The 25,966-nt window shown below is 47.8% G+C and overlaps 1 protein-coding gene across 1 annotated transcript; it reads left to right on the top strand.

Annotated features, from left to right (window-relative positions):
* LOC149332075 (phospholipase A1-like) lies at positions 1–22,751 on the top strand. Its single transcript, XM_089557467.1, has 6 exons — positions 1–42; positions 3,072–3,380; positions 9,409–9,661; positions 14,954–15,139; positions 18,809–19,041; positions 22,677–22,751. Exons 1-6 carry the CDS (start codon positions 1–3, stop codon positions 22,695–22,697), a joined length of 1,044 nt encoding a protein of 347 aa, XP_089413593.1. The 3' UTR covers positions 22,698–22,751.
* Positions 22,752–25,966: the final 3,215 nt, after the last annotated feature.

Here is a 25,966-nt window from a genome sequence, read left to right as displayed (position 1 = left end):
ATGGCAGATACCCACTACGCGGAAGTGGCCAACACCCAGGCAGTGAGCTGCTGGAAACAGGAGCGTTTATAGAGGGAGATAAGGAGTATTAATAGGGTATAGGCTGACAGATTGGAGGATGCAACGACAGGGAACCTGTTAACTGGGAGATCGAAGAAAGGACGACGGCTTTATGTGCAGATTTGAGTACAACGCATATAATGTTTGAATTTAGCACGGACCGAAAGAGAGTAAAAAAAAGAAGAGAAAAAGAAAGAAAAGTAAATAAAAAATTAACATGGGAGTCGGTGCGTCTCTAGAAGGTAGTTAACTGTACAGCAGAGCGCACACTCCTGTTGCTTCGTCCAAGCAAACAAGCGCCAATTGAAAGAAAGACCGCAGTGAACACAGGCAGATCCAACTGGTGAAATGAAATTTCTAAAAGGCGCCTCCTCAAAGAAGATTTGGTTTATTTGGTTTATTCGGGTTTAACGTCCCGAAGCAACTCTGGCTATGAGGGACGCCGTAGTTAAGGGCTCCGGAAATTTTGACCACCTGGGGTTCATTAACGTGCACTGACATCGCACAGTACACGGGCCTCTGGAATTTCGCTTCATCGAAATTCGGCCTCCGTGGCGGGGGTCCTCAAAGAAGAGAAGCGGCGGCAGGACAGCAGGTAGTGCTCTATTGCCTCAGGTTGGGCACAAAATTGGCACAGTGGAGAAACCGCCAAACCAGATCTGTGAAGGTAGAAATTTAGCAGAGGAACCCGGCATCGCTATCACGTCAAAGATGCCTCTAGTATGCGCGAGCGCCAATCTTTACTACTCCAAGGATTCAGAAGATGCTGATATTCGGAAGAGGAAGTAAGCGCCGAGGCTGAAAATTCCTGAAATATTGTGTAACTGGGAAACCTCACCGCAGCTGTATATGCACAGGTTGGCAGGACAGCAATTATTGGGCCGCAGAGAGAAGCCCTTGCTAAGGAATCGGCAACCTCAGTTAACTGAAAGCCCATGTGCCCTGGTGCTCAAAGCAACCGCACCGAATTTAGATGGAGCGGGATCAGCTGCTTAAAGAGGCCTAATGCCCGACACTCAGTGGATGAGGATAATGAAGAGCAATTAGAGTCCATCATATCCCATGACTTGGGAAACGGTAGCTCCTAATTTACGTAAGGCTAAAATTACTGCTATTAATTCGGCGAGATAAATTGAAATGAAGTCATGAAGACGAAGAGAAAAGGACCAACCAAATGTAGATAAAAAAATGCCCGCATCAGCCTTTTCACGCTCCTGCGAGGCATTGGTAGCAATAAGAATATGAGAGGGAAAGGGCCTTAGGTGGCCTTGCAACAAAACGAGAAGAAATCCAAGAGAGAAATAAGCCGGGTTAGTTGGTACATTATGTTGGTACAGCGCCTGTGCCTGTGTGTTCTTCTTGATCTCGTCTACTGTCCTGTTTTTATTCAAATCGTGAAGGAAAGGGCTCCTGCTTTGCATTTGATGGGAAAATGTCATCAAAGGCAATCTGGACAGAAGGAGAGATGTTATGAATGTTTAAGGGATCAAGCAGAGATTGCACGAAACATATCTGCGGAGTATGCAAACGAGACCAGGCGATGTTTAAAAAGACTGCAGGTTGACTAACAAATATTATACCGGCAGTGTTAAGAGGTGAATCGCACATATTTAAAAAGGTTTGGACTGTTAAAAGGCTAAAACGAGCCAATAGGGTCAGGCCGACCAGCTTTTTCTACCTCTACACCGAGCGCCTTCTCTGCTTCGTCGTCGACACAGAGCATGTGACCGCTGATCCGAATTGTGACGGGGAAATAACTAAAAGAATAGGAAGGGGGTGGAGGGCATATGGCAGGTTCTCTCAGGTAATGAATGGGTTCAACTCGCAACGCACTGAGCGTTGTGTGTTTGTATGTTTGTTTGTCTGAAGCCTGCTTTGCGGCAGACTGTGCACTTGTACACCGGGTCATGGGCATCCTACCCAGGTGCGTGTGTGATAAATATTTACACTGGCAGGTTACCCACTTGCCACTGCCCACCACGGCAGGTGGCAGTTCAGTCGCTAGAGGTTGCTTGGGAAGTGCAACCTGCGTCTCACGAGCCCCATCAACGGCAGCGCCTTCCATTGCAGGGGAGTGGCCTACCACGTAACCACTGTACCACGGCTCAAGGAGTGGCATGATAATCCCCAGGGATCTATGAATGTAAAGTAGAGAATGACCAAGTCTGCATATAAATTAGCATTAACTCATTATCGCTGTCCGAACAGCTTCCATCCTTGAACAGTGGATGCCAACACCGCAACCGGAGTACAAAGCGAACTGCTAGCGCACCTAATTCGCATTTGGCTGAACTACGCAAGTTGACCGTCATTTTTTTCCGTGTTTTCAACGCTTGATAAGCCGGATTGACTTCTTACAGCTATCGGCGGATTTAATTCTTGCCTTGTGAGCAGTTTTCTTTACGTATATTGTCTCTCAAACTAGCCCGAACCCCGCACTTTTAGAAGTAGATTGTGGTTGACTTAACAGTACTAGGAGTGTCGACGAGAATGTTCACTGCTCTTAGTGATGACGCTGCTATTGAGCACTGCATTTAAAGAGCGCCGTGGCGTGTCGTACGTATATCTCAGGCGTCCTACTGGGCTGTCCACACAGCCATCAGCTTGTAAGGTGTTCCTACGCTGAGCATTATAGTCTAAGAACCCCGTGCGACCTGTGCTTTGAGCTCCAAGGAACACGAAAAGGCCACGGTCGTGTGAGGGCTGCGTAGTAGCAGTGCTAGGAGTCGTTTCAGGGGACGAGCTCCCTGTACAATGTTTCGCCCCAAAAAAGAGAAAAACACGGAACTGTTTCTTCTAAGGCAAAGAATGGGACCATGACCGCACGATGCTCGTGACAAAACGCAAAGCTTAGCCTGACTGGGTGTCAAATGAAAGCGCCATGAATTCGGTAGCGTTGCAACATGACGAAGCTTGAAAATTTCAACCATAAAAGCATCTGTTAAATCTTATCACCGTTCGGGTAGAACCAAACTTGATTATGTTATTCTGCATGCGGCTTTTTCTCGCAGATGGAAAGCTATATCAATATGTACAAAGGAAATCCCACCTGCTACGATGGCTTAGGCTGCTTCCATCCTGTGAACCGAACGAGCCTAGACATCGGAGGTCCAGGAGCTCCGGAAACAATCGGCACGCAGATCATATTCTTCTCAAATAGAACCAGTCCCGGGATCGAAGTAAGCTACAGTACATGGGAAAAGTATTACAACACCTCTGGCGTGAATGTCGCAAAACCTCTTTTTGGGATCACGCACGGATTCACTCGAGACCTCAACATGTCCTGGATGACCATTCTTAAGGACGCACTAATGAATAAGGTGAGATCTACATGGCTAAATACTTTAGCCGAAAGGAAGCCATATTCACAGCTGTGGGAGAACTATAGCGCTGCTTTCGTCATTGGAAGAAATGGTGTGTTCACGAATGTAGGCCAGTGCCTTACCAGACGCAAGCTGTTCCCTCACAGGGTTATATCGGACTGGTTGCCCTCATATTAACGAAATGTTTTGTTTTAGCTACCGCATTTTTTGCATGAAAACCCGCCCGGTAATTTGTTTCAGCAAGGCTGCGCACTGTACCATGTACAGCCGCAGCACTTTTGAATACGCGCGCCTAGCTTTTAATACAAAATAAAAGTGAGAGGGCAAGTCGTAAGCTGGCTGTGAAAAGCGTATTTCGACCAAATCTTTCCTTCAAAAGAGCTGTTATGGCAGGCCATTACAATCACAATCAACGCGCTGACCTCTTGTACTGATGTTGAGCCGCTGCGGTGGCTCAGTTATCATGGTGTTTTCCTGGAGACACCAGAAAGACGCGGGTTCGATTCCTGGTGCGGTGGTCGCATTTCGATGGAGGCCAAATGCTGGAGTCCCATGTGCTGTGCGATGGCAGTGTACGTTAAAGAACCGCAGGTAGTCGAAATCAGCCGGAGCCCTCGGGTACGGCGTTCCTCATAATCTGAGTCGTTTTGGGACGTTAAACCGCACAAATCATTTTACCACCGATGTTAAATAAGCAAGGTCTTTTGCTAGGTGCGGAGTTTTGAGTATCTCCTCATATGATACTTCGAGGCCCCTGCTACGTTGCTCTTCTCTTAAAATCGACTCCATTAGACTAACAGACGATTGCTTATATGTTTACTGTATGAAATGTTGCGCCAGTTCAAATTTCCTCCTCTTTGGTATCATTGGGGTATCATCAACTAGAGGTAGTTCTGTAATCAAGATGCCTGCCTTCCACAACGGATTTTTCTCTTTACATAGCTCACTCCTCACCTTTTATCTCCTGCAGACAATTCTCATTTCCGTATAATTTCTTTCTCGCATAACTAGACTATTTAAATCATAAGAAAGTATTTAAATTGGTTTAAAGTGAGAAACCTCCAATTTTCATTTTCTATAGGCATGCACACAGCTGTGTACAAGGCGCTTTGCCGGTCGCACAATTATGAAGACTGCGAGTATAATGTTACAGTCCTATTTATTCTATTCCATTTAATTCTTATCGCCCTCGGCACCAGCTAGCTAACTCAGCTTATAATGAGGACATGGCTAATCTTAAGACAACGCAACGCGAACAGAAATATTAGATTGAGAATACTAAATATTCTGCCCGCTTTTTAGACTATGCAAGGGCAAGGAAGAGTCACTCGATTCATCAGGAAGTTTAGCACCTCATCATTTATTCATCATCATTTATTTGCTCTCAAGGGCTCTTGGCTTAAGGCATTACTAAGGGGGGGGGGAGCAGCCGTTACATAATACAGTGGTAGGTAACATCAACAAGAAATACAAAGTGCACGGTTCATGGTCAACATTAACATTATCGACATTATCAAAAGTACTACCGTAAGAAAGACACAGCAGCTCAAGAACAACTTGGAGAAAACTATGAAACACACATGCACACACTCAAAAACACGACAAAATAACTCAGCCCTTGAAATGTGCTGTTAATAACAGCCTGATTTTATTGGGTTCTATTTCAGTAACTATGAAATCAGGTAGGCAGTTCCACAATGTATTGGAGCTAGGTAAAAGAAATTTATTAAGTGAGTTTGTGGAGCCGTGTATGCGCGTCAAACTTAAAGAGTTAAAAAGTCGGCGTGAGGTGCGAAGCGGTGGGTGCAATACAGAGTTTCTTAGCAGTGGGAAGGTGTAGTACAATTTGTGAAATAAACAAAGCTGTGAAATTTTACGCCGAAGTGCCAGGGGTTGAAGCTCAAGAGATGCATAATACAACATTTTGTGCGAGTTGGTTACCTACATTCATTATTACAGCGCAAGGACGGCACAAAACAAGAGGGGGACACAACAGCGCTGTTGTGTACAAGGCGCTTTGCTGGTCGAACAGTTGTGACGACTGCGCGTATAATGTTACAGTCCTATTTATTCTATTCGATTTCATTCATATCGCTCTCGGCATAAGCTAGCTAACTCAGCTTATAATGAGGACATGGCTAATCTTAAGACAGCGCAACGCGAACAGTCCCCCACTTGTTTTGTGCCGTCGTTGCGCTGTAATAATGAATGAACTCAAGGGATGCCTTATAAGTGTTACACTGCGTCGCCTGCGGTATTGCGATGTGATAAAACGAGCCGCGCGATTTTGGATGGCTTCAAGCTGATCGATTAGATATTTCTGAAGGGGAGTCCAGATCGCCGAGGCATATTCGAGTTTCGAATGGATGAAAGTTGCGTAGGCGAGTTGTCGGACAGAATGGGGTGAAAAAGCAAGGGATCGTCTGAGAAACCCAAGCATCTTGGAAGCATCTGTACAAAGTTTTGCAATGTGCTCAGACCAGGTTAGTTTCTTGTCAATGATGATTCCAAGATACCTGTATGATTCTGTTTCGGAGAGTGGTGTGCAACTTAATGAATACGGATAGCTGAGGTTATTTCGCTTTCTCGACACATGCATGAACTTACATTTGGAAATGTTCATTTGCATAAGCCGTGATGTACACCAGGTTTTTATGAGGTTTAAGTCACGTTGAAGCATAGTCTGATCATCGGGAGTAGATATGCGGCGGTAAAGTACACAATCGTCTGCGAAGAGACGAATACAAGTTGATATGGCATTAGGAAGATCGTTTATAAATATCAGAAATAGGAGGGGTCGTAGCACTGATCCCTGAGGGACACCAGAGATGACTGTAGTAATTTTCGATCTATGGTTGCCTATTACTGTATATTGCGAGCGGTAGCGGAGAAAGCAGTCAATCCGTGATAGGATTAAAGGGTTGACGTGAAGGCAGGGTAGTTTTACCATTCAACGCCGACGGATCATGCACTCCATGGCACTAGTAATGGTCCATTGGTTCCCAATGATCCCCATGACCCATCACGCCCTCGCGCAGGGCTCGGACAAGCTTCCATATACGAGGTCTGTTAGAAAAGTATCCGACCTTTGGCCGAAGCAAAAAAACTGGCATAACTGGAGCGTTGGAAACCTAATCACCTTCAAAGTAGTCTCCTTGGGACTCCCCACAGTTCTCCCAGCGGTGCTGCCATTGTTGGAAGTATTCCGAAAAGGCCCTTTTCGGAATGGAGTTTAGCTCAGCTGTCGTTGCAGCCATAATGTCCTCTCTTGTCTGAAATCGCGCTCCTTTCAATGTCCTCTTGACTTTGGGAAACAGCCAGAAGTCGCAGGGAGCCATATCACGCGATTTAGGAGTCTGTTGAACTACAGTAGTCTGGTTTTTCACCAAAAAAGTCTGAATCAAGTGCGAGGAATGTGCAGGAGCATTGTCGTAATGGATGCGCCAATTTCCTGTTGAGCTCAACTCCGGTCTCTTGCGCCGCACAGCACCACGTAAGCGACGGAGGATGCCCCTATAGTACTCTTTGGTCATTGTTTAACTCTGTAGGGTGCGTACTCGGCGTGTGCCACACAGAGGGAGTCAAAGAAAGCTGTCAGCATCACTTTGACAATGCTGCGCACTTGGCGGGCCTTCTTTTGTCTCGGTGACATGAAATGCTTCCACTGTGACGACTGAGATTTGGTTTCCGGGTCGTACCCGTACACTCAAGACTCGTCACCAGTGATTATGGTGTTTATGAAGTCGGGGTCACTGTTTGTGGAATCTAGCATGTCCTGCGAGACTTCAACACGAAGCTGCTTTTGCTCCACCGTGAGCAGCTTCGGCACGAATTTCGCCGCAACTCTCTCCATGGCCAAATCTTCGGGAATAATGGAATGTTCAGGAAAATTGCTGATGTCCACCTCTTCCACAGTTTCTCGGATAGTCACACGACGGTACCGCATCACCACAGCGTTCACTTCGGCAATGACCTGGTCATTTCGGCATGTTGATGGCCGACTGAAGCGTGGATCGCTCTCCGCCGATGTGCGGCCACCTTTAAATCAATTGAACCACTGTTTAATTTGTGTGCTGCTCATAGTACCTTCACCGAAAGCCGCTCTGAATATTCCGAACAGTTTCCACTCGGTTATCATCCGGTTTCTGGCAAAATTTGATGCAGTAACGCTGCTCCGGTCGCTCCGCCATTTTCCTTGTAATAAAAAACCGACGAGAGCACTGCGCACTGCCTCACTCAAACGCTGCGTCCCAGCGACTGACGCTATCGGCAGGCTGGAAAATATTCGTACATGCGCACGAAGGTTCAACGTCGGCTGGTGCAAGCGCGCTTGTTTCATATCCATCAGGTGTTCGCAAAAAAAAAAAAAGTCGGATACTTTTCTAACAGACCTCGTACGTGACCCACAGACTCGTGAGATTAAGGCATACCCATCCCTAGCATCACATGAGCTGAATGGTGGGCATGGGCATATATTAAATTTGCCCACCTTTTGGCTGCTATATATAATCACTTACTACCCAGTTTTATAAAAAAAAATAGAACCTTAATTTAACACCAGGACATATTAAGTTGATATTCCATGACCATAGTCGAAATTGAGATATTTACTACAATTTAAAGAGGATCAAAGGTTTCCATACAGTGATGTTACAATTACGAATTGAAGTGTTTTGAGAATTCCAATGTTCCTATGGGTGTCACTGCTGTACAGAAACATAAAACAGACCTTTAAAGTACTAACACCTTTATAGCAAGCATTTCCATGTGTTGGGCTGAAGGTGGATTATCATACAGTTAGAGGTGCTTACTTGAACAGAAACAAGAGTATAAACAGGTTTTGCGGGACTGGTTTCCACTAGCTACCAGCTGCTGCTTGCGATGCTGCTACATGCTGAAAAAGCTTGTTGCCTGTTTGAGTAGCAGCAATCGAAAGTCTCTTTCAGTTAACATTGACTAGGGGGTTGACTAATCAGGTAGGTGGAAGCTGTTTCGCAGCAATGTGATAATAAGTTTTGTCGCGTACGCTGCAGCTTTGGTCGCAGAAAAGAGCACAGTTTGTGTATACGGATGAAATGTGCTTGGAAAGGAATGTTTGTGGTGCACTCAACTGCTCTTGAGAGGAAATCGCGCCCGCTTTACTAGAGCCCTTTGGGACTCCAGTGTGGAGCAGCTGAGGAGGGCAGTCTCCCATGCCTCTCGGGTTGGGGAAGGGGGAAGGTGAGGATTCTGAGCACATGCCCACACCGAGAGGAAATAATTTTTTCAATTTTATCCACTTGCTACTTGAAGCAAATGTCCCTACATTGCCTTATTACTAGTGCACCGTTTTGCGCGGCCTACGCCATTTCAGCATAACTTTTGGAGCCGGCGGTCGTTGGTTGGGTTTTTCCTCAATTCAGTGTTGGCGATTACAATAATGACGGACACAAGATATTAATGCGGATGGGTGAGCTTGCACTGCCACGCCGCTTGTCCGTCAGACTCGAAGAACGTGGATCTGTCAAGATCAAATGCTTAAGTTCGAATTGTGGCGAATTCTAGGTTTGCAGGAACTTGATCGCCATCTTAAGTGTTTCGAATATTCGCTCATCGCTTTGTCTATGTTGTCCCACATTTGTACTTTGCATGTCCAGCTCTTCAATATTGCGTTAGAGTTTCTCCAATGATTTGACTTGTTGAGGAGGGAAGTATGAGCTTATCGCATGTGCTTGAGGTGCTGTTCATTACGCGTGATACGCGTTGTTCACAACGCAACTGTTTCAATGTTTCATCCAACTATGCTGTTAAAAACAGCGGAGAGAGTATGTCACCGTGCTTGACTTCCTTTTGTATTCCTATCTTGTACTTCCTCTGTGGAGGAGAATGATCGTGGTGCAGTCGATGTGGATATTTACTAGCCAATTTACGTAACCTAAGGCCGGAAACAAAGCCTATGAACGAACCTGAATGGAAATAAGGTGCTAAGGAGAGTGCTCTATGCCCTGAAGCTCTCATAACTAACAACCGATTTTGTTGGTTACAGGTTGATTGCAACGTATTGATCATTAACTGGACTGATGGAGCCGTGTTCCCGTACTATGCAGAGGCTGCCGCAAACACTCCCTTGCCGGGCGTTATGCTCTCTTTACTACTTGAAAAAATGGTGCGATTGTCTGACTGTGCTCTGATTCCCAACGATATACACCTAATAGGATTCAGCCTTGGCGCGCACGTTGCTGGATTTTGCGCTCGGCATTTTGAGTCGAATACTCAGATGAAACTTGGACGAATCACAGGTACCGCTTCACGTAATTGAGCTTTGTTCTTCGGAGACCATACGTAATGTACGATCAATACCGAAAAAATTTGCGAAAACCTGTGGCGGCGGGGTGGAGTTGATGGGCGATGTCGCCGAGTGGTCGCTGTAGCGCTTTCATCTAAGACGCAGTGCCACTACGTGTGGGTGAGATGCCATAAGTCATGTCACTCGCGTTGTGGGCACGACGCGCGTCGTTCAGACTGGCTTCACAGTGAGAGCTGTTTGTGGGACACCACTGCCGGGATGTGCATCGGTCAAACTCGCGACCACGTGACCACCCCCGGCATGTACCTAGAGCTACTTTCGTAGTCTTCGGCTGGGGTGCTCGCCCACGCTTTAATTACGAACTTATGCAGAAAACAACGCTGAATATACGCTGCTCCCCATCCTGACCTCGAAAGAGCACAAGCCACCCCGTTCCGTCGATTACAAACTCATTCGTTTCTCAGTCACTCCTGTTTGGCGCTTATCACCAACGGTGAATTCGACCGTTCTTGCCTAAATTGTAACAATGATTCCTTCGGAACACAGACTCACATCTTAGGGGATGGGCGAAACAACCTCCCTCACACGCCTTACTGCCAGCTCCCACAGGAGAGGGCTAGAATGGGCTGCTCACAACTACAGACGAATAGTAGCTAGTGGCTCCCAGGTCGTGGGCCCAAGCAGTCGCCCCACCTGAGGGCCCCACTATGCCTCATTAATTCCAGTTATGGCAATAAAGTTTATTCACTCACTCACCCACCCGGGAAAACCCGCTGCACGCAACTCGGCCCTAACTCAAACTTTGTAGTTATCGGACGCGCGACCGTAACACACCACCTGACGCTCCGAATCGCCTGTAGCACGCTATACGTAGCTGAGAGGCGAGACCCTACAGACATGCGCCGGGGAGAGCAGGGAGCGCGCATTAGAGGCGCGCTCCAGATTCACTACGCAAAATCTTCGCAAGTCCGTACCCGTACGTTTCTGCCGTACTGCATAATAATGGAATATCAAATATCTCAGTACCGCCTATCTGTGCTGGTAACGCTTCACACATGTAAAACAGCATAGCTCGAAGCACGAGCGCCTTTGCTCTGTCGGAGCCACAGAGAGTAGGCGGCTCCTGAAGGGTTACAAGGAGTTACAGCGAAAGAGGCGGTAGCAGTTTTACAGTACGGGAACACCTGAACCTTACCATAAAGGAAGATATTATAGGAAAGGGGGATAGGGCTAGAGATATAAACAGCTGAGAATGTTTATTATAGTCCTCGCTCTATTTTGACATTTAAGCCACAAGCGGAACGTTGTAAATTTTTCAGGTTTGCAAAACCGGTGTGTTTTGTTGGCATACTTTGCTGTAGTTCTTCAAATTAACATGCAGAAAACCAAAGTAATGTTCAACAGTCTCGCAAGTGAACAGCAATTTGAAATGGGTAACGTGGTGCTGGAAGTGGTAAGAATATACGTCTACTTACGGCAGGCAGTGGCCGCTGATCCTGATCATGAGAGGGAAATGACTAGAAGAATAAGAATTGGGCGGAGCGCATATGACGAATTCGCTCAGATCATGAATGGCAGTTTACTGATATCCCTTAAGAGAAAAGTATACAACGGCTGTATGTTACCGGTACTCACCTATGGGGCAGAAACGTGGAGGCTAACCAAGAGGGTTCAGCTTAAGTTAAGGACAACGCAGCGAGCTATGGAACGAAAAATGATAGGTGTAACATTAAGAGATCGGAAGTGGTGGGGGTGGTAGTGAAAAACTTTTTTTAATACTCAATGACAGTTTGGCGGTCAGAAGATCCCGCTACATGGTCGGTATCTCCGTCTCGCGCCCGCTTTAATAGAGCCCTTTGGGACTCCAGTGTGGAGCAGTTGAGGAGGGCAGTCTCCCATGCCTCTCGGGTGGGGGTGGGGGGAAGGGCGAAGGTGAGGATTCTGAGCACGTGCCCGCACCATTTAAAAGAAGATATCGCAGATGTCTCCACAGTGGGGGCAGTGCCCTTCTATATTCGGATCACAGTGTTTGGAGATGGCAGGATAGAGAAGAGTTCCTGTCTGCAGGCGCCGCAGAGTTCGCTCCTCCGCCTTACTCAGCACCTTGGCAGGTGCCGGGTAGAGGCGGTGGCTGTCACAGTGATGAATTAAGATTTCGCGGAACCACAGAAGCGGTTTATGACCTTCTGAGCCAGGAGAGCTAGGATGAGGAGCCCGGTGTGGGAGCGCTCGGGCGGCCGCATCAGCGGCCTCATTGCCTCGTAGACCCTGGTGGCCAGGAGCCCAGATTACGTTTGTGCGAATTGGATCGGCGGGAGCCGGTCTGGAATTTGGGGAGGTGATATTTCCCCTCCAAGTAGTGTTCACAGGCCCGGCGAGAGTCTGTGATAACTGACCTCGATTTTGGATTGGCGGCAGTCAGAGCTATTGCAACTTCCTCTGCTCGCGTTGAATTTGGGGCACGAAAAGATAGCCCATCGACATTCATTCCCCGGTTGACTACGCCAGCCGTGTAAAATCCCGCGGGTGACGACCCTGTGATGTTCACTTATAAGACGCCCTGTTTAGATACATATTGCCTCTCAAGCGTGCGAACCCGCGCTTGTCGTCGGCCTTCATGTGGAGTCATGTCCATGTTACGCGGGAGCGGAGCGACCTAGATCATATGGCGCCACAACACCGCGATGTTCTCCGTACCCTCTGGTATGCATGTGTGTTGGAGGTGTAAGCGGTTTAGCAGGCGGCGCCGAGGAGTCGTCTGCGAGAGCTGCGTATATTGGTTCACGAGGTGAGCGTCCCAAAACTCCTGATAGGAGTCAGTTTAACACCACTAACGCCTTCAGTTTGGCGTCGGAGGTAGCCATCGGGTGGTCCAGTGCTCGCTTTGTTGCCTTCCTGATGATGGCGACAATGCGTTCGTCTTCTTGTTTGGTGGTGCGTAGGTACGGCACGGCATAGAAGATCCGGCTGGTCACGAAGGCGTAGGTGAGCCGTAGCGCGTCCCTGCCCCGCAAACCACAACGCTTGTTGGAAATGCGGTGGACCATGCGCCCTACCTGTTCGCCTGTGCGCTTGAGTTTCGCTATAGTAGAGCCCGGGCCTGAGCCTGTTATTGATGAACAGACGCAGGATGCGGAGATCTGCCACTTCTCTGATGGGACCACCCGGCAGAGACATGTGTGGAGACGTGTTGTCCTTGCGATATGCCTTGACATGTAGAAGCTCTCATTTGACGGGAGCACATTGGAGACCACAGTCGGCAGCATATGCATCAACTATGGAGGCGGCCTGCTGAAGGCGGTCCTCCATCTCCCTAGGCTCCCCTCGGTGGTCCAGATTGTAATATCGTCTGCGTCTGAGCCAGTTGGTAGGGGAGGTGCATCATGGCGATGTTGAAAAGGCATCAGCGGTAATACCACCTCTTGTGGTGTACCCCGTTAATGACATCCTAGTCGAGATCAAGAGGAAGAAATGGGCTTGGGCAGGGTATGTAATGTGAAGGCATTAAAGATTGTCCTTAAAGCTAACGGAGTGGATTCCAAGTGAAGGCAAGCGTAGCGGGGGGGGGGGGGGGGTGCAGAAAGTTAGGCGGGCGGATGAGATTAAGACGTTTGCGAGGATATGGTGGCTGCAGCTGGCAAAAGAAAAGACAGGGATAATTGGAGAGGCATGGAACAGGTCTTTACCCTGCAGTGGGCTTAGTCAGGCTGATGATGATGATGCTGATGAATTTGCTGTCACTGAATGCTTTCGAGGCTGGGTCCTTCTCTCTTGGATGAGTGTTTACCTTTATCTAAATAATCATATTTGAAAGGGTGTGCGCTAAAAAGACGTTCACAGGAAAAAGGGTAGAGACGACCGCTTCGTTCCTGTCGTCTCTACCCTTTTTTCTGTGAATGTCTTTTTAGCGCACACCCTTTCAAATATGAATACGTACCAACTAGCCCGTCAAAAAGCTTTACTATCTAAATAAATTCCAGTAAAACTAGCTGCAAGGTTAGGATAAAGCAGCCAGTTTGAATATTAACAGCCGTGACGTTTGGCAAAGTATTTGCTTAATTCAGTCGATAGGGTGGAAACATAAGAAGGCTTCGCTTCGCGACCTTACTCTGTACAAGAACTAAGTGGTTACTTGCTTCCGGCTGGAGCCTGGAGCATAGTGTTGTTTCCCTGAAACAGTAAAACTGGCTTTTCTACAACTGGTACTTGACAGGGCTTGAGTGGCGCTTACAATTCCTCTTTAATTGAAAAGAACACAATATCATAATTTTTATTATTGCTTCGGCTTTCTGAATGCGATGCATGTCATTCGTAAATAGCATGTAATTATGGTATCCTGTAGAGTTACATATTGTGGATCTTATACATAAAACAGCATTAATTAGAAGCCGCTCATGCTTCTTTTTATTTGAGCGTCTGTTCTCGCTTCGGGCTAATAATCAATGCACTAGCAGCTTGTTGGGCTAGCGGAGTGCAAAAAGGTCAAAGTAAGTCACGTGTAATATAAATGCCTATGAAACACAAAGAAAATATTGGAGGGGACAGACAAACTTCTCCTTAAGGGTAGGACAGGGTAACCTGATGGGTTAATTTTCATATATGGAGACGGCCATTCACTGCTTTACTTCATCCTCCTAGTGCAGTCGTGCTGCAGTCAAGCGATGGGCAAGTTGTGATGACGCCGCAAGGTGACGTGACCTAGGTGGCCCACCTGTCTCCTGCAAGAGCCACGCCGGTGATTATTTGTTCACAACGCCGACGCCAGAATTTGTGCGTAACAGGCCCTTTAACGAAAAATACCCGGACTCAGTTGAAGTGGCAGGTGCGCCAATCTTGTGGCGCAATCACAACCTGCCCAGAAGATTGTGAGTAAACTGCGCACCGTGGCAGGTGGCAGTTCACTTCATGATTGGTCACTCTGAAAGAGCAACGTGGGTCGCACAAGCTCCGCCAGTGGCAGCACCTGTCATCTCAGGGCAGTGGCGCACCGCTTAACCGCTGCACCACTGCGTCAGGAGTGGTATGAGTGCTGCCAGTGACATTTAAATAGAAAATGGCCAATTCTGCATATTCTGCATTACCCCATTAAAGCTATCACTTCCTGCTATTAAGGCGGAGCTTATGTGTGCCCTAAAAATTTGGTTGCGGTATATGCTAAGCAGGTTCTTTTATTCGAAGCCGTTAACTTGAATTTAACTCCCTCAGTGCTTTTGCAACATCAAGATGTGGCTTTGTAAATAGTGAAAAGACCGGTGCGGAACTAAACCACGTATTTCTCTTACAGGTCTTGACCCTGCAGGACCTTTGTTTGAGAAATCAAATGTGTCCTTATCGAAGACTGATGCGCTGTTCGTAGATATCATTCATACAAATGGAGGCACCCTAAGCGAATATAAGCTGGGACTCTTGGAATCAAGAGGACACGTCGACTTCTATCCAAATGGCGGATCAGACCAGCCGGAATGCAATAGTAATTGTTCAATGATTTTCATTAACTCATTTATATGAGTACTCTGACGTGTAGTGGTGATCGTTTCCCTCTTGTTACTCCGGATCTCTTGTTACTCCGTTACCCCGGATCTGGATGCGGCAGGTGCAGGCGCCGATCGGCGTCACTACGTGGCCACTGGCGGTGCGAATCACGGGTCCACACCAAGGCGTCAGAACCTTACGGAGAGTCGTGGCGAGTTGACTGCTCATCACAGAAAAATCAGCGCCGGTGTCGACGAGTGCGGTCACTTGATAACTGTCGGCGGTTACAAAAATTTCAGATGAAACTAATCGTTCGCAGCACGTCGGTGAGGTCGTCGGAGGGGCCGTCGGATCGGGTCGCCACCCCCCGGGCAGGGGCGTCGAATCGTCGGGTGGAGGCTGTTGACTCTGTACAGCGGCGGCGGCCCTACCCCCGGAGGACGCCGTCTTCAGTTTTCCTGGCGAGGGGACGTGCGTCTGAACTGACCAGATGTTGAGGGCCGACTGGGCGAAGCAAAGCGCCTCGGGGATGGCGATCGCGATTGGTGCTGCTGCGAGGCCGGGGGCAGCACGTGAGCGGCGAGGTACTCGTCGATGTCCTGCGGTCTTTCACCATAGCGAGGTCGAGGCGCGTCGGGCGGGAATCCTCTCAAACCCATACGCCGGTACGCGCAATGCCGCAGAATATGGCCAGGCTCCCCGCAGTGGCAGCAGAGCGGGCGGTCGTTGGGCGTGCGCCACACGTGCGCTTTGCTGATAGGAGGGCGCAGGTTCTGCTGCTGCTCGACGGGGCGCACGCAACGGTGGGATGTTCGAGGTCCGGCAACGGGGCGAAACTCTTGCGGCATGGGAGCAGGTCGGCGCAGGGCATCGCTGTAGGACATGACGTGTGGCTCCGGTAGTGGTGCTGGTGGTGGCTGCACCACGCGCTGGATTTCGTCACGGATGACGTCCCCTGTAGAAGGTATGCTTGCCGACGGAGCATCCATGCGGAGGTGTCGCAGTTCTTCGCGGACAATGCTCCGTACAATCTCTCGCAGCGCCTCATCCCCGGGGCCTGGCAAGGGCGCGAAGTACTGAGTGGCCATTACATTTGCCTGACGGCCGTATTGGGCGCTCCGTTCCAGCAGCGAACGCTCCATGGAGGTAGCTTCCTTGGCGAAGGCAGCGACAGTTAGCGGAGGGTCGCGCATGAGGCCAGCAAACAGCTGCTCCTTCACCCCACGCATAAGGTGCCGCACCTTTGTAGCTTCTGGCATGGTAGGGTCGGCCCGATTGAAGAGGCGTGTCATGTCCTCTATAAACATGGCCACGCTTTCGTTGGACTGCTGTGACCTGGAGCGAAGGGCAATTTCAGCGTTCTCCTTCCGTTGGCTCGAGCTGAATGTGGCGAGCAACTCACGGCGAAAAGCTGCCCAGTTGGAAAAGGACGCCTCGTGGTTCTCGAACCACGTTTTCGCCGAGTCGAGCAGTGCGAAATATACATTCAGCAGCTTCCGCTCGTCGTCCCACTGATTGAATGCGGCCACACGGTCAAAATTGGCCAACCAGTCTTCTACATCCTCAAACCGGTCGCCGTGGAAGAATGGTGGCGACCGAGGTGCGAGAAGGACGCACGGCGGGGCACTGCCGGAGGACTGACCTGTCTGGCTGCCAGTGGTGGACGTCATCGCTCTCACAGGCCTTGTTAGTGGCTCGAACTCGGGTTGCAGGCCTCGCAGGCGACGGCTCGTTTTGTGGACGGGTGTGGCGTCCGCGGGTCGGGGAGAAGCGTCACGGCTGTCGTCGGGGTCAGCGTACATGGGATGGTACCCAGCACCTCCACCAAATGTCACCGACAAACGCAGCAGAAAAGCGGGAAGCACAGCGTTTCCTAGGCCGAAGCCCGCCGAACCGCCGAGCTCATGCAGAACGAAGACGACGCGCGCCCACGCGCTGGGAGCCAAGGTTCGGCCACCAGGTGGCGCCGGCAGAGTGCCAGCAGTGTGGCCCTATTATTACTTCGACGTTCGTAATTTTTAAAGCTGCCGCAGAATGATGGCAGATTACATCAAAACATTACAAACTGAGATAGACGGGGAGGGAAGGCAGGGATGTTAACCAGAACGATGTTTTGGTTGGCTACCCTGAACTGGTGAAATGGGATGATGGTATTGCGAAGGAAAGAGAGAGAGAGAGGGTGAGGAGTACAGTCAGAATTGGTCACTCAAGCCAGTCGCTGTCAGAAAAGACCTAGTAGGCCTTGAGGGCACTCGACTACTGTCCACGGTCCGAGGACCTCATCGTCTGTTAAAGGGCGAGGATCGAGGCGGTCCAGAGCCGAACGCAGCCTATGCCTTTCGGTATCAAAGAGGTTGTCGGCCACCCCAATAATTCATGTGGAGATTCGTGGCTTCCGCAGAGCTGCATTTGGGTTGAGCCGCAAGAACTAGATGCAGCGCGTCCAGTGCTATGCAAACGTTCGTGCGAATAAAACAGTATACGGAGAGAATTAGTGGATTTCAGCTGAGCGAAATAGCAGCCTACCTTAAAGTGGGATGCTCATGAAAACAGATAGCAAACTGCTTGGTTATGAAAACTATGAAGACCTGCTCATTTCACGGAGAGGCAGCGCGGCGGAACACACCATTCTCCGATGACTAGCGCTTTTATGATATTTCTTTCATCTGCAGTTTAATTAAAAAATTGTTGTATCGAACTTGTTGAGCATCCATTTTGATAGCGTAAGTGCTTTTTTGTCTGCTCATTCGGAATGTAGCACTTGATCACCGTGCAGCGATTTACGTGGCAAAACCATTCCGATTGCTTCCAAAATATTTACCCCTTCCAACAGGGCGTTGACGTTTGCAGCCGCTACTGTTGAAAGTTTTGCTCGAAACGTCTAGCGTTGTTTTCAGGAAGTCAAACATGCTGGCTAGATTTGAAATATCGGCTGCACAGAACATTGGACTCACTTGTTCTCCGCCAAAAACACTCGCATTCCACAAACAAGAAATATAATTCGACGCCGGAAAGTTCTAAGGTGCGACTAGGCAGTGTCTGGTGCTGTAACATTTTCTTCTCTCCAGTGGCGGAGAATGTTTTATTAATGGACACTGCAGCTTATATTTCTCTGCATGAACAGCTTCGGATGATGATGGGAATAAATAGTGAGGCATATAGGTTTTTTGTTTGCATCCATGCTCGGTACAATGAAGAGGCATACCATTTTAGCTTTCGTTCATTTCGTGCTTTTCTTGGCCAGGTTATGTGTTCGCTACAACATGCACGAGCAGCAATCCTTAAGAGCTAAGCGGCCGAGCCTGAAAAAGAAAAGGCAGATGGCTATTCGTGGATATCTACTAGTCAACTAGCGGACCGTTATATTCAAATAACCCAAGACAAGGAATCCCCGTGCACATTTCATTCTCATGCATTTCCCTCCTCAGGACATTCCGTTGTCTTCCTGGTGGGAGTTCCTAAAAATACTACAAAATAGGCGAGGTAAATTTTTGTGTGGTGGGCATTGGCGGCTAAGTACTGCGGATGTCAGTTTGTAATAGTGTTGCGCAAATTCTGGGCCGCAGAGCCTGCAATAAAACAGCGTTCGCGAATAAGTGATAACTGCGTTGGCCAGCAATAGGCATTCCTCGTTGCACTGTAATATTTTTTTGCATCAATATTGCAGATCCTTTAAGCTTCGCTTGCAGTCACAACAGAGCTCAGGATCTTTTCATCGAATCAGTAAAAAGGACGGATTGCTTGTTCACGTCATATTTCTGCGACGGCTGGGAAAAATTCGACGATTGCAAAAAGCAGACCAATACTTCATACATAGGTGAAATGGGCTACAATAGCATTAACAAAACAGGAAGAGGAAACCAGTTTTTAGAAACCAATGACCACGCGCCATACTGCAAGGTAGGTGAACGTATCCTCGTATCCACAGTCCTTTAGAAATATACAAACTCATACACTTACGAAAGTAACACAGGAATGTGCTTGCTCTACAGGGAAGCATGTCGACAATACTGCCTTACCATAGACAAGTTGCGATGTATAGAAGCTTTCATGGATAGTGTCGAAGCTCTCCCACACTTTTTGAGACAGTCGCCGGAGGGTCAAGCGAAATCTGCTTCATTTCAGTTTTCTGTATTCATTCGCAGGAGGTACCAAAAACATGCTCACGCTGTTTACTCATTACCTATATTCTGATTTCGCTTCTACCCACCCCCTTATTTTTTCTAGAGAATCAAACGAGATTCAGGAAATTACGCAAGAATAAGTGCATAACTGTCTATATTCTTGTAGCTTTTTCAGCGCAGACCAGAGACACCTTATCTCCTTCTTACTCGTTGCGTACGGATATGAAAAATCATCTGAAATCATCTGCAAGCGTAGTCTATAAGGTTCAACTATGTTTCTTAACTAAGGTAAAAGCTTGGGCGAGTTGGTGGTTGGTCATTCTAAAACAGTGCAAAAAAGGCACGTACAACAGGAAAAAACATACATATGGCGCTGTACACAACGCCCGTTTGTACGTTTCTTCCTATTTTCCGTGTCTTAATTGCACTGTTTTAGAATGTTTATGAAGCGGAAGCAACGATTGCTTTTTAGCCGAGTTCTTTCTTCTCTTAAGTGAACACATATATTCAGCAGAAAATATTTCTGATAAGTAGGCTGGGTGTTCTGGCGCGCAACTGCACATGTATTTGGTTTCTTAATTAAGTAAAGAGTACACATTTTTTCAATATACATCCTCTTTGGTCATGCGTGTTGAATTACATGCACTGTTGCTCAATTCATAGAGCGTGTGCACGAGGATTGTAATGTCACTGTAATGCAGGATGTCAAATGGTGATACATAAATAGCTCCTGATGCCCGCCTGACAGCTCAGGTTCGCCAGGCATTTTATAACTTTCCTGGTTTTCAATTGTACCATTTTATTTGGTGTTCTATTGTGGGCGTCTTTGGGAACAACAAAAGCCTCAAGGCATCGATGCAGATTGTGTATCCCGAGAGCAGTTTCAATGTTTTCTGCGCGTTAGTGGACATAAGTTGTTTCCTTTTGTATGTGGCGACTATCCCACAAAGAAAGAAAAGTGTGGTGGAGCCTCATAACAAGGAAAAAATCACTACATACTTACTTTAGTTTCGTCAGAACATCACAACGTGGCGTTGTGCGCCACATGCAGAGTGCTGCCAGAATAGTTCTCTTAACTACCTTAGTCAAAAAAATTCTGTAACTTTGCACACGATAAGGCTAATAAATAATTATAAGAACTCAATACTTGCATTGGTCTAGGAAGCGACGTTCATTGAGCTGCATATTTTGAAAACTAGTAGATTCTTGCCGAGAGAACCCTCGGCAAGCGGTATGAGGCATCACTGCGTTTATCTCTTCTTTGGGTTTCGCCTCATGCCGCTCGCTGTCGGAGCCGCATGCGTTTATCTCTTCTTTCAATCCACCCTTTGATAACCATGTGTGCCTGTGAGTGCGTGTGTTGAGTAGGCTTGATTTCACCTTTCACCCTTCCCTTTTTCATTTTCCTCTTCTTTTCACCCTCTTCTTATCTTCTTCCCATCTTTCACTCTCACCTGGAGTAGCATGCCAGGCTAATAACCAGGCAGACCTCTCCTGCATTTATTAAAGTATCTCCATCCTCTTACCCCCCCCCCCCTCTTTCAATCTCTCTGTCGGCTACAGGGTTCCTCGATGTTCTCTCTCTAATTCTTCTCTTCTTTCTTCCATCGGCGCCCTTCCGTTCGTTATCTCATCATTCTCTCCTGACCGCTTCAATCGGGGACTATGGACGGCCTTCGTCTACATGACGGCACGAGGTGGGCTGCGTATAATAACTCACGCCGTAAAAGTTCTATTCACATATCCCCAACAAAGATGCACTTGAACGCTGTTATCAAACCCACTAACCTGGAGACCTCAAAATAAACAGAATTCTTTATCGAAGGTCCGCACAGTTGCAGGATAGCGCCCGTATCCCAACTGCTGTCGTTTTTATCGACATCCGACTGTCTGAAACACAGGAAGAGGATGTCAGTGCTCTTGCGCCTCTGTGTCCTTTATCTCACGTGAGCCTCAGCTCAGGTGCTTCAGGTTTCGATGGCAGATTCCGCGACTAGCAACTTCATTTCCTTCCTTGGGTATTTTATTAATAGAGACCCACTAATAATAATGTCAGATGCCACGTTAAACAGGTAATTTGAAAGCTGCTCCATTCACCCTGTAGACTTAAACTTTTGGCACGATATGTACAAATATGTGCACAAAGCGAACTCGCAGCTTTTTATGTGAATGGGTTGCACCATGCAGTAGTTTCTCTCCTTCAGTTGAATTTCCATCATCCTTTTCGCTAGTAAGTTGGTTTTTTAAGCCATATATCATGCTCAGTAAATAATTTTCGCAACAGCGAGCGAAGTAGCACGTCTCCCGACATTTTTGTGCAGGCATAATTGGCTCCAGGAGGTGCCTAATTTTTTTAGCAATTTATATCGGGATGTTCACTTTCGAAATAAAATTATTTCCATGACCATGCGGGTGTTTATTGGATAAGTCACAGCATTTCGATGCTGCAATTTTCATCTTTTCATCAATTATGGCGCTTGTACAAAATTATGCATATTCGTGCAAAAAAATTAACCGCTAGTATTTTCCGCTGGAAAACTAACAAGTTGTCTTTTTAAGTCCTAAATATACTATTTTGGCGAAGAATATTTCATTTAGATGAAACAGACATTTGCGTGTAAAAAGGTTAAATGAAAACGAACAATATTTCATATATTCTCTTATGTGTACTTTTAAATACCAAAGGCATATTTAATGAAACTCATAATTATTATTTAATTGAAAGCTCGAATAGCTGAAATTTTGTTAAATGCACATTGATGAACACATGCAAAGCTGTTGAAAGTTTTCAAATGCAGACGAAACCGTCACAGACCCTTTTGCCCCAAGGAACTGCAACACCCTTGTGATTATGCACACCTCAAAAGTTCATGATACAGTATAGGTGTCGGCGTGCTGAGCTGAGGGGTTTACAAGAAATTAACAATCGATGGTGGAAAAGTACAGTCTTTGCCAAAAGTAAGCGCGAAACGGTCGTTCCGTGCTTAGCCGCGCAGCAAAGCGCTTACAGCAGCCCTTAAGCTCTGAATCTGTGTAAAGTAATGTGAACCCTTGTCCTCATGTTTTAACACCTTTCGGTCTTTAGGGGTGCCGTAAAGGCTCAGTTATATGGTTGAGAGGCAAAAGCCTGCTGCTCGGTTACTTTTGGCAAACGGGGCACCTTCACTGTCTGATAATCTTTAGGGTACATTTTTTTATTTTGCTGGGTTTAAACTCGCCTCAGGAGGGGTCCCAAACTATTCCTCTCTTCTTGCGCGAGTCTGCTTATAATACTTATGGCACATGTTAACATGTTGGTTTTACCGATACAAAGAACCACAAAACTGTTTAAATAAAGGTATTACTGGCTGATTAGACGCGTGCATGTTATTTCGCCATGATAATCTTCTCCGAATATTTTTTCTTTCACAGGAAGTGTCTGGGAGTACATGAAGAGGCCTGGTCTTATATAGTGGATTATGGAACTATTATTGAGGAATAAATAAGCAATCTGCGTCTCCCCTGAGCAGCTTTATCCTTTTAGGCACTTGTACAACACGATGCTGAAGAAGGCTAATAGACACTGCGCCTTCTTTGGATATTCCACGGGGGACACCCACAAACTGCATACACATCGCTGAAATGAGGCGTCTGCAATCATGAGGCACTGCTCGGTGCAGAGGAACACACTATCTTGATTGATGCTGAAACAATCTATGAGAAGCGCCTAATTCAGGATAGTTAACAAAAAATTAACTGTGGCTTAGCTCTGGTTAAGCCTGAATGATTGCGAAAGCAATAGCTCCCTGGCTGCGCTTGGTTCTGCTGGTGGCTTGGCATGGCTTCGCCTTTTGTGCAACTAAAGGATTTACTCTGGACACAACGTGGTTTCTACTGTTTGTTTATTCCAATGAACACGCTTTGGTGGTCCGTAAAGTAGTGACTCTTGGTCTGAACACTGGTAATTACATATTCGTCATTATATCGCTCTGCACTACTCATAGACGATTCTTCGGGATTCAGAGAGTCCATGAAACTACTCTCGCTCACTGAACTTGTAGAACGCCGCCGGGCTCGCTATTCTGCGGCATAGGCGCTTTGCTTAGCCAACCACTCTTGCCTTTCTTCATCTGTCTCCTCGGCACGGCGCCGGCGTTTGCGCGCAGCACGCCGCTCCAGCGACGCCTTGTGCAACTCCTTAGACATGACTAAGCGGAGCGCGCCTGCGGCGCCCCGTGTATCCTCTGCTAGCGAGCGCCCTCACGGGGCGGGCCGAGGAGGCCGTCACGTGGTAGCCGCCGCGCCGACCGAAGGAACGACTACGGCCGAAGAGACGAATTGGGGCCCCTGCTCTCCTCTGGTCGTGACGTCACGCTGTCACGTGGTCGTGCGCCTCAGCTGCGCCGGAGCGAAGGAACGACCTCCACCGACGGCAGAAAAGTGCTAGCAGTATTGCTTTCGCAATAAAATCTCTGCCTCTCCCGTAAACGAGAGTAGAGTAAGCATGAAATGTTTACGGGCCTAATGTCATCTCGGTGGACACCCGAACCGCACCGTACAGGAAGGGAGGAACGCCACCACCCGTTCAGCGCAATGCCTTGCCATTTGAACGCAAGGTTTCTTGAGGAAAGGAAATGGCGCAGTAATTCTCTGCCATCTCGGTGGACACCCGAACCGCACCGTAAAGGAAGGGAGGAACGCCACCACCCGTTCGGCGCGATGCCTTGCCCTTTAAACGCAGCGCTTCTCCCCCGGATCACGTATGACAACGAAGTGTAACGTGGCATTTATGTGCTTTTTGCACGCGTTATTAGAAATCGGAAATTATAATTCCGTGCATTATCAAACCCACAGCTCCACTGATATTTTGATAAACATTGAGAAGGCACTGGCAGCAGTTATTTTTTGTCTTCATTTGGAGACCAACCGGCGCTTGCATGCCGGTTGCGTAGGAGGGCTTAGAGAGTCTCGTTAAATCTCGTTAAGTCTCGTACGGTGCCCGGATGTTCTCGTTTCAGAGCCCGGATGACTGGAATTCAGTGCCCGGATGACAGGATTTCAGTGCCCGGATGAGTAGATTTCAGTGCTCGGATTAGTAGATTTCAGTGCCCGGATGACTGGAATTCAGTGCCCGGATGAGTGGATTTCAGTGCCCGGATGATGGCTCTCGGTCTCGGCGTGACGTCACCACACTGCCGACAACGGGAGCTAAAAGCTGGTTGGTTTATGGGGTTTAACGTCCCAAAGCAACTAAGGCTATGAGAGACGCCGTAGTGGAGGGCTCCGGAAATTTCGACCACCTGGGGTTCTTTAACGTGCACTGACATCGCACAGTACACGGGCCTCGAATTTCTCCTCCAAAGAAATTCAGCCGCCGCGGCCGGGATCGAACCCGCGTCTTTCGGGCCAGCAGCCGAGCACCATAGCCACTGAGCCACCGCGGCGGCCGGAGCTAAAAGCATTTCATGCTTAAAATCCTTGTCGGCCCTAACACTACTCGAAGAAGGTAATAGATACTACATGTATTTCGCAGACATTTTATGGTTCATAGGGTTTAACGTCCCAAAGTGACTCAGACTACGAGGGACGCCGTAGTGGTAGACTCCGGAAACTTTTAAGGCGGAAGCCTTTAATGTCTCATCGTTGTAAGCAGCAGTTGTCGACAGAAACTGTCACGCTTTTCAGTTGGTGGAAACGGTCATGACGTCACAGTGCGCGAATTTCAAACGGGGCCAATTGTACTTTGGCTAGTAACCATGCAACCAATTCAAGGGATCGTATAGTGATGCTCCATTTAAGAGGGACTGAGCTTAGTTAATTGCTTAATTACCCAATTAGCCTAATTAGCTTTACTAGTCAGGCCATATAAATAAATAAAAATTCAGGGGGCACTTTGACTGTCTAAAGTGGGTAGAGGCGGAAGCGTTTTCCGCACCACCTTCGCTGTTTCTGTGGCACTGGTGGCGTCACATATAATTGAGTACTAATTACTAAGTGATGACAAATCACTAATTAGTGGTTAATTACTGATTAATGCCTGAATACTAATTAACTGCTAATTAATGACGCTTAAGCTTCGCCTTTAGGAGTGGAACGCGACAGCGCGTTGTAGCGCTGCCAGGGAGTCCACCGAACGCCACCACCCGTTCGGCGCGATGCCTTGCCCTTTGAACGCAACTCTTTTTGAGGAAAGGAAATGGCGCAGTAATTCTCTGTCATCTCGGTGGACACCTGAACCGCACCATAGAGGAAGGGAGGAAGTGGGAGTGAAAGAAGATAGATAAAGAGGAGCCGTAATGAAGAAAATGAAAATTGTATTTGAGGAAAGGAAATTACGCAGTAACTGTCTCACAAAATTCAGGGGGGCACTTTTTTGACCTGAAGTGGTTGGTTGGTTTATGGGGTTTAACGTCCCAAAGCGACTAAGGCTATGAGAGACGCCGTAGTGGAGGGCTCCGGAAATTTAGACCACCTGGGGTTCTTTAACGTGCACTGACATCGCACAGTACACGGGCCTCTAGAATTTCTCCTCCAAAGAAATTCAACCGCCGCGGCCGGGATCGAACCCGCGACTTTCGGGTCATCAGCCGAGCACCATAACCACTGAGCCACCGCGGCGGCTGACCTGAAGTGTTTGGTTTGGTTTATGGGGTTTAACGTCCCAAAGCGACTCAGGCTATGAGAGACGCCGTAGTGGAGGGCTCCGGAAATTTCGACCACCT

The sequence above is a fragment of the Amblyomma mixtum genome, chromosome 8 (assembly GCF_055824585.1).
Source record: "Amblyomma mixtum isolate Tamu chromosome 8, ASM5582458v1, whole genome shotgun sequence".
NCBI classification, from domain to species: Eukaryota; Metazoa; Arthropoda; class Arachnida; order Ixodida; family Ixodidae; genus Amblyomma; species Amblyomma mixtum.
The sequence above is the reverse complement of the archived record's forward strand: the minus strand, read 5'-3'. Positions and strand labels throughout refer to the sequence as shown.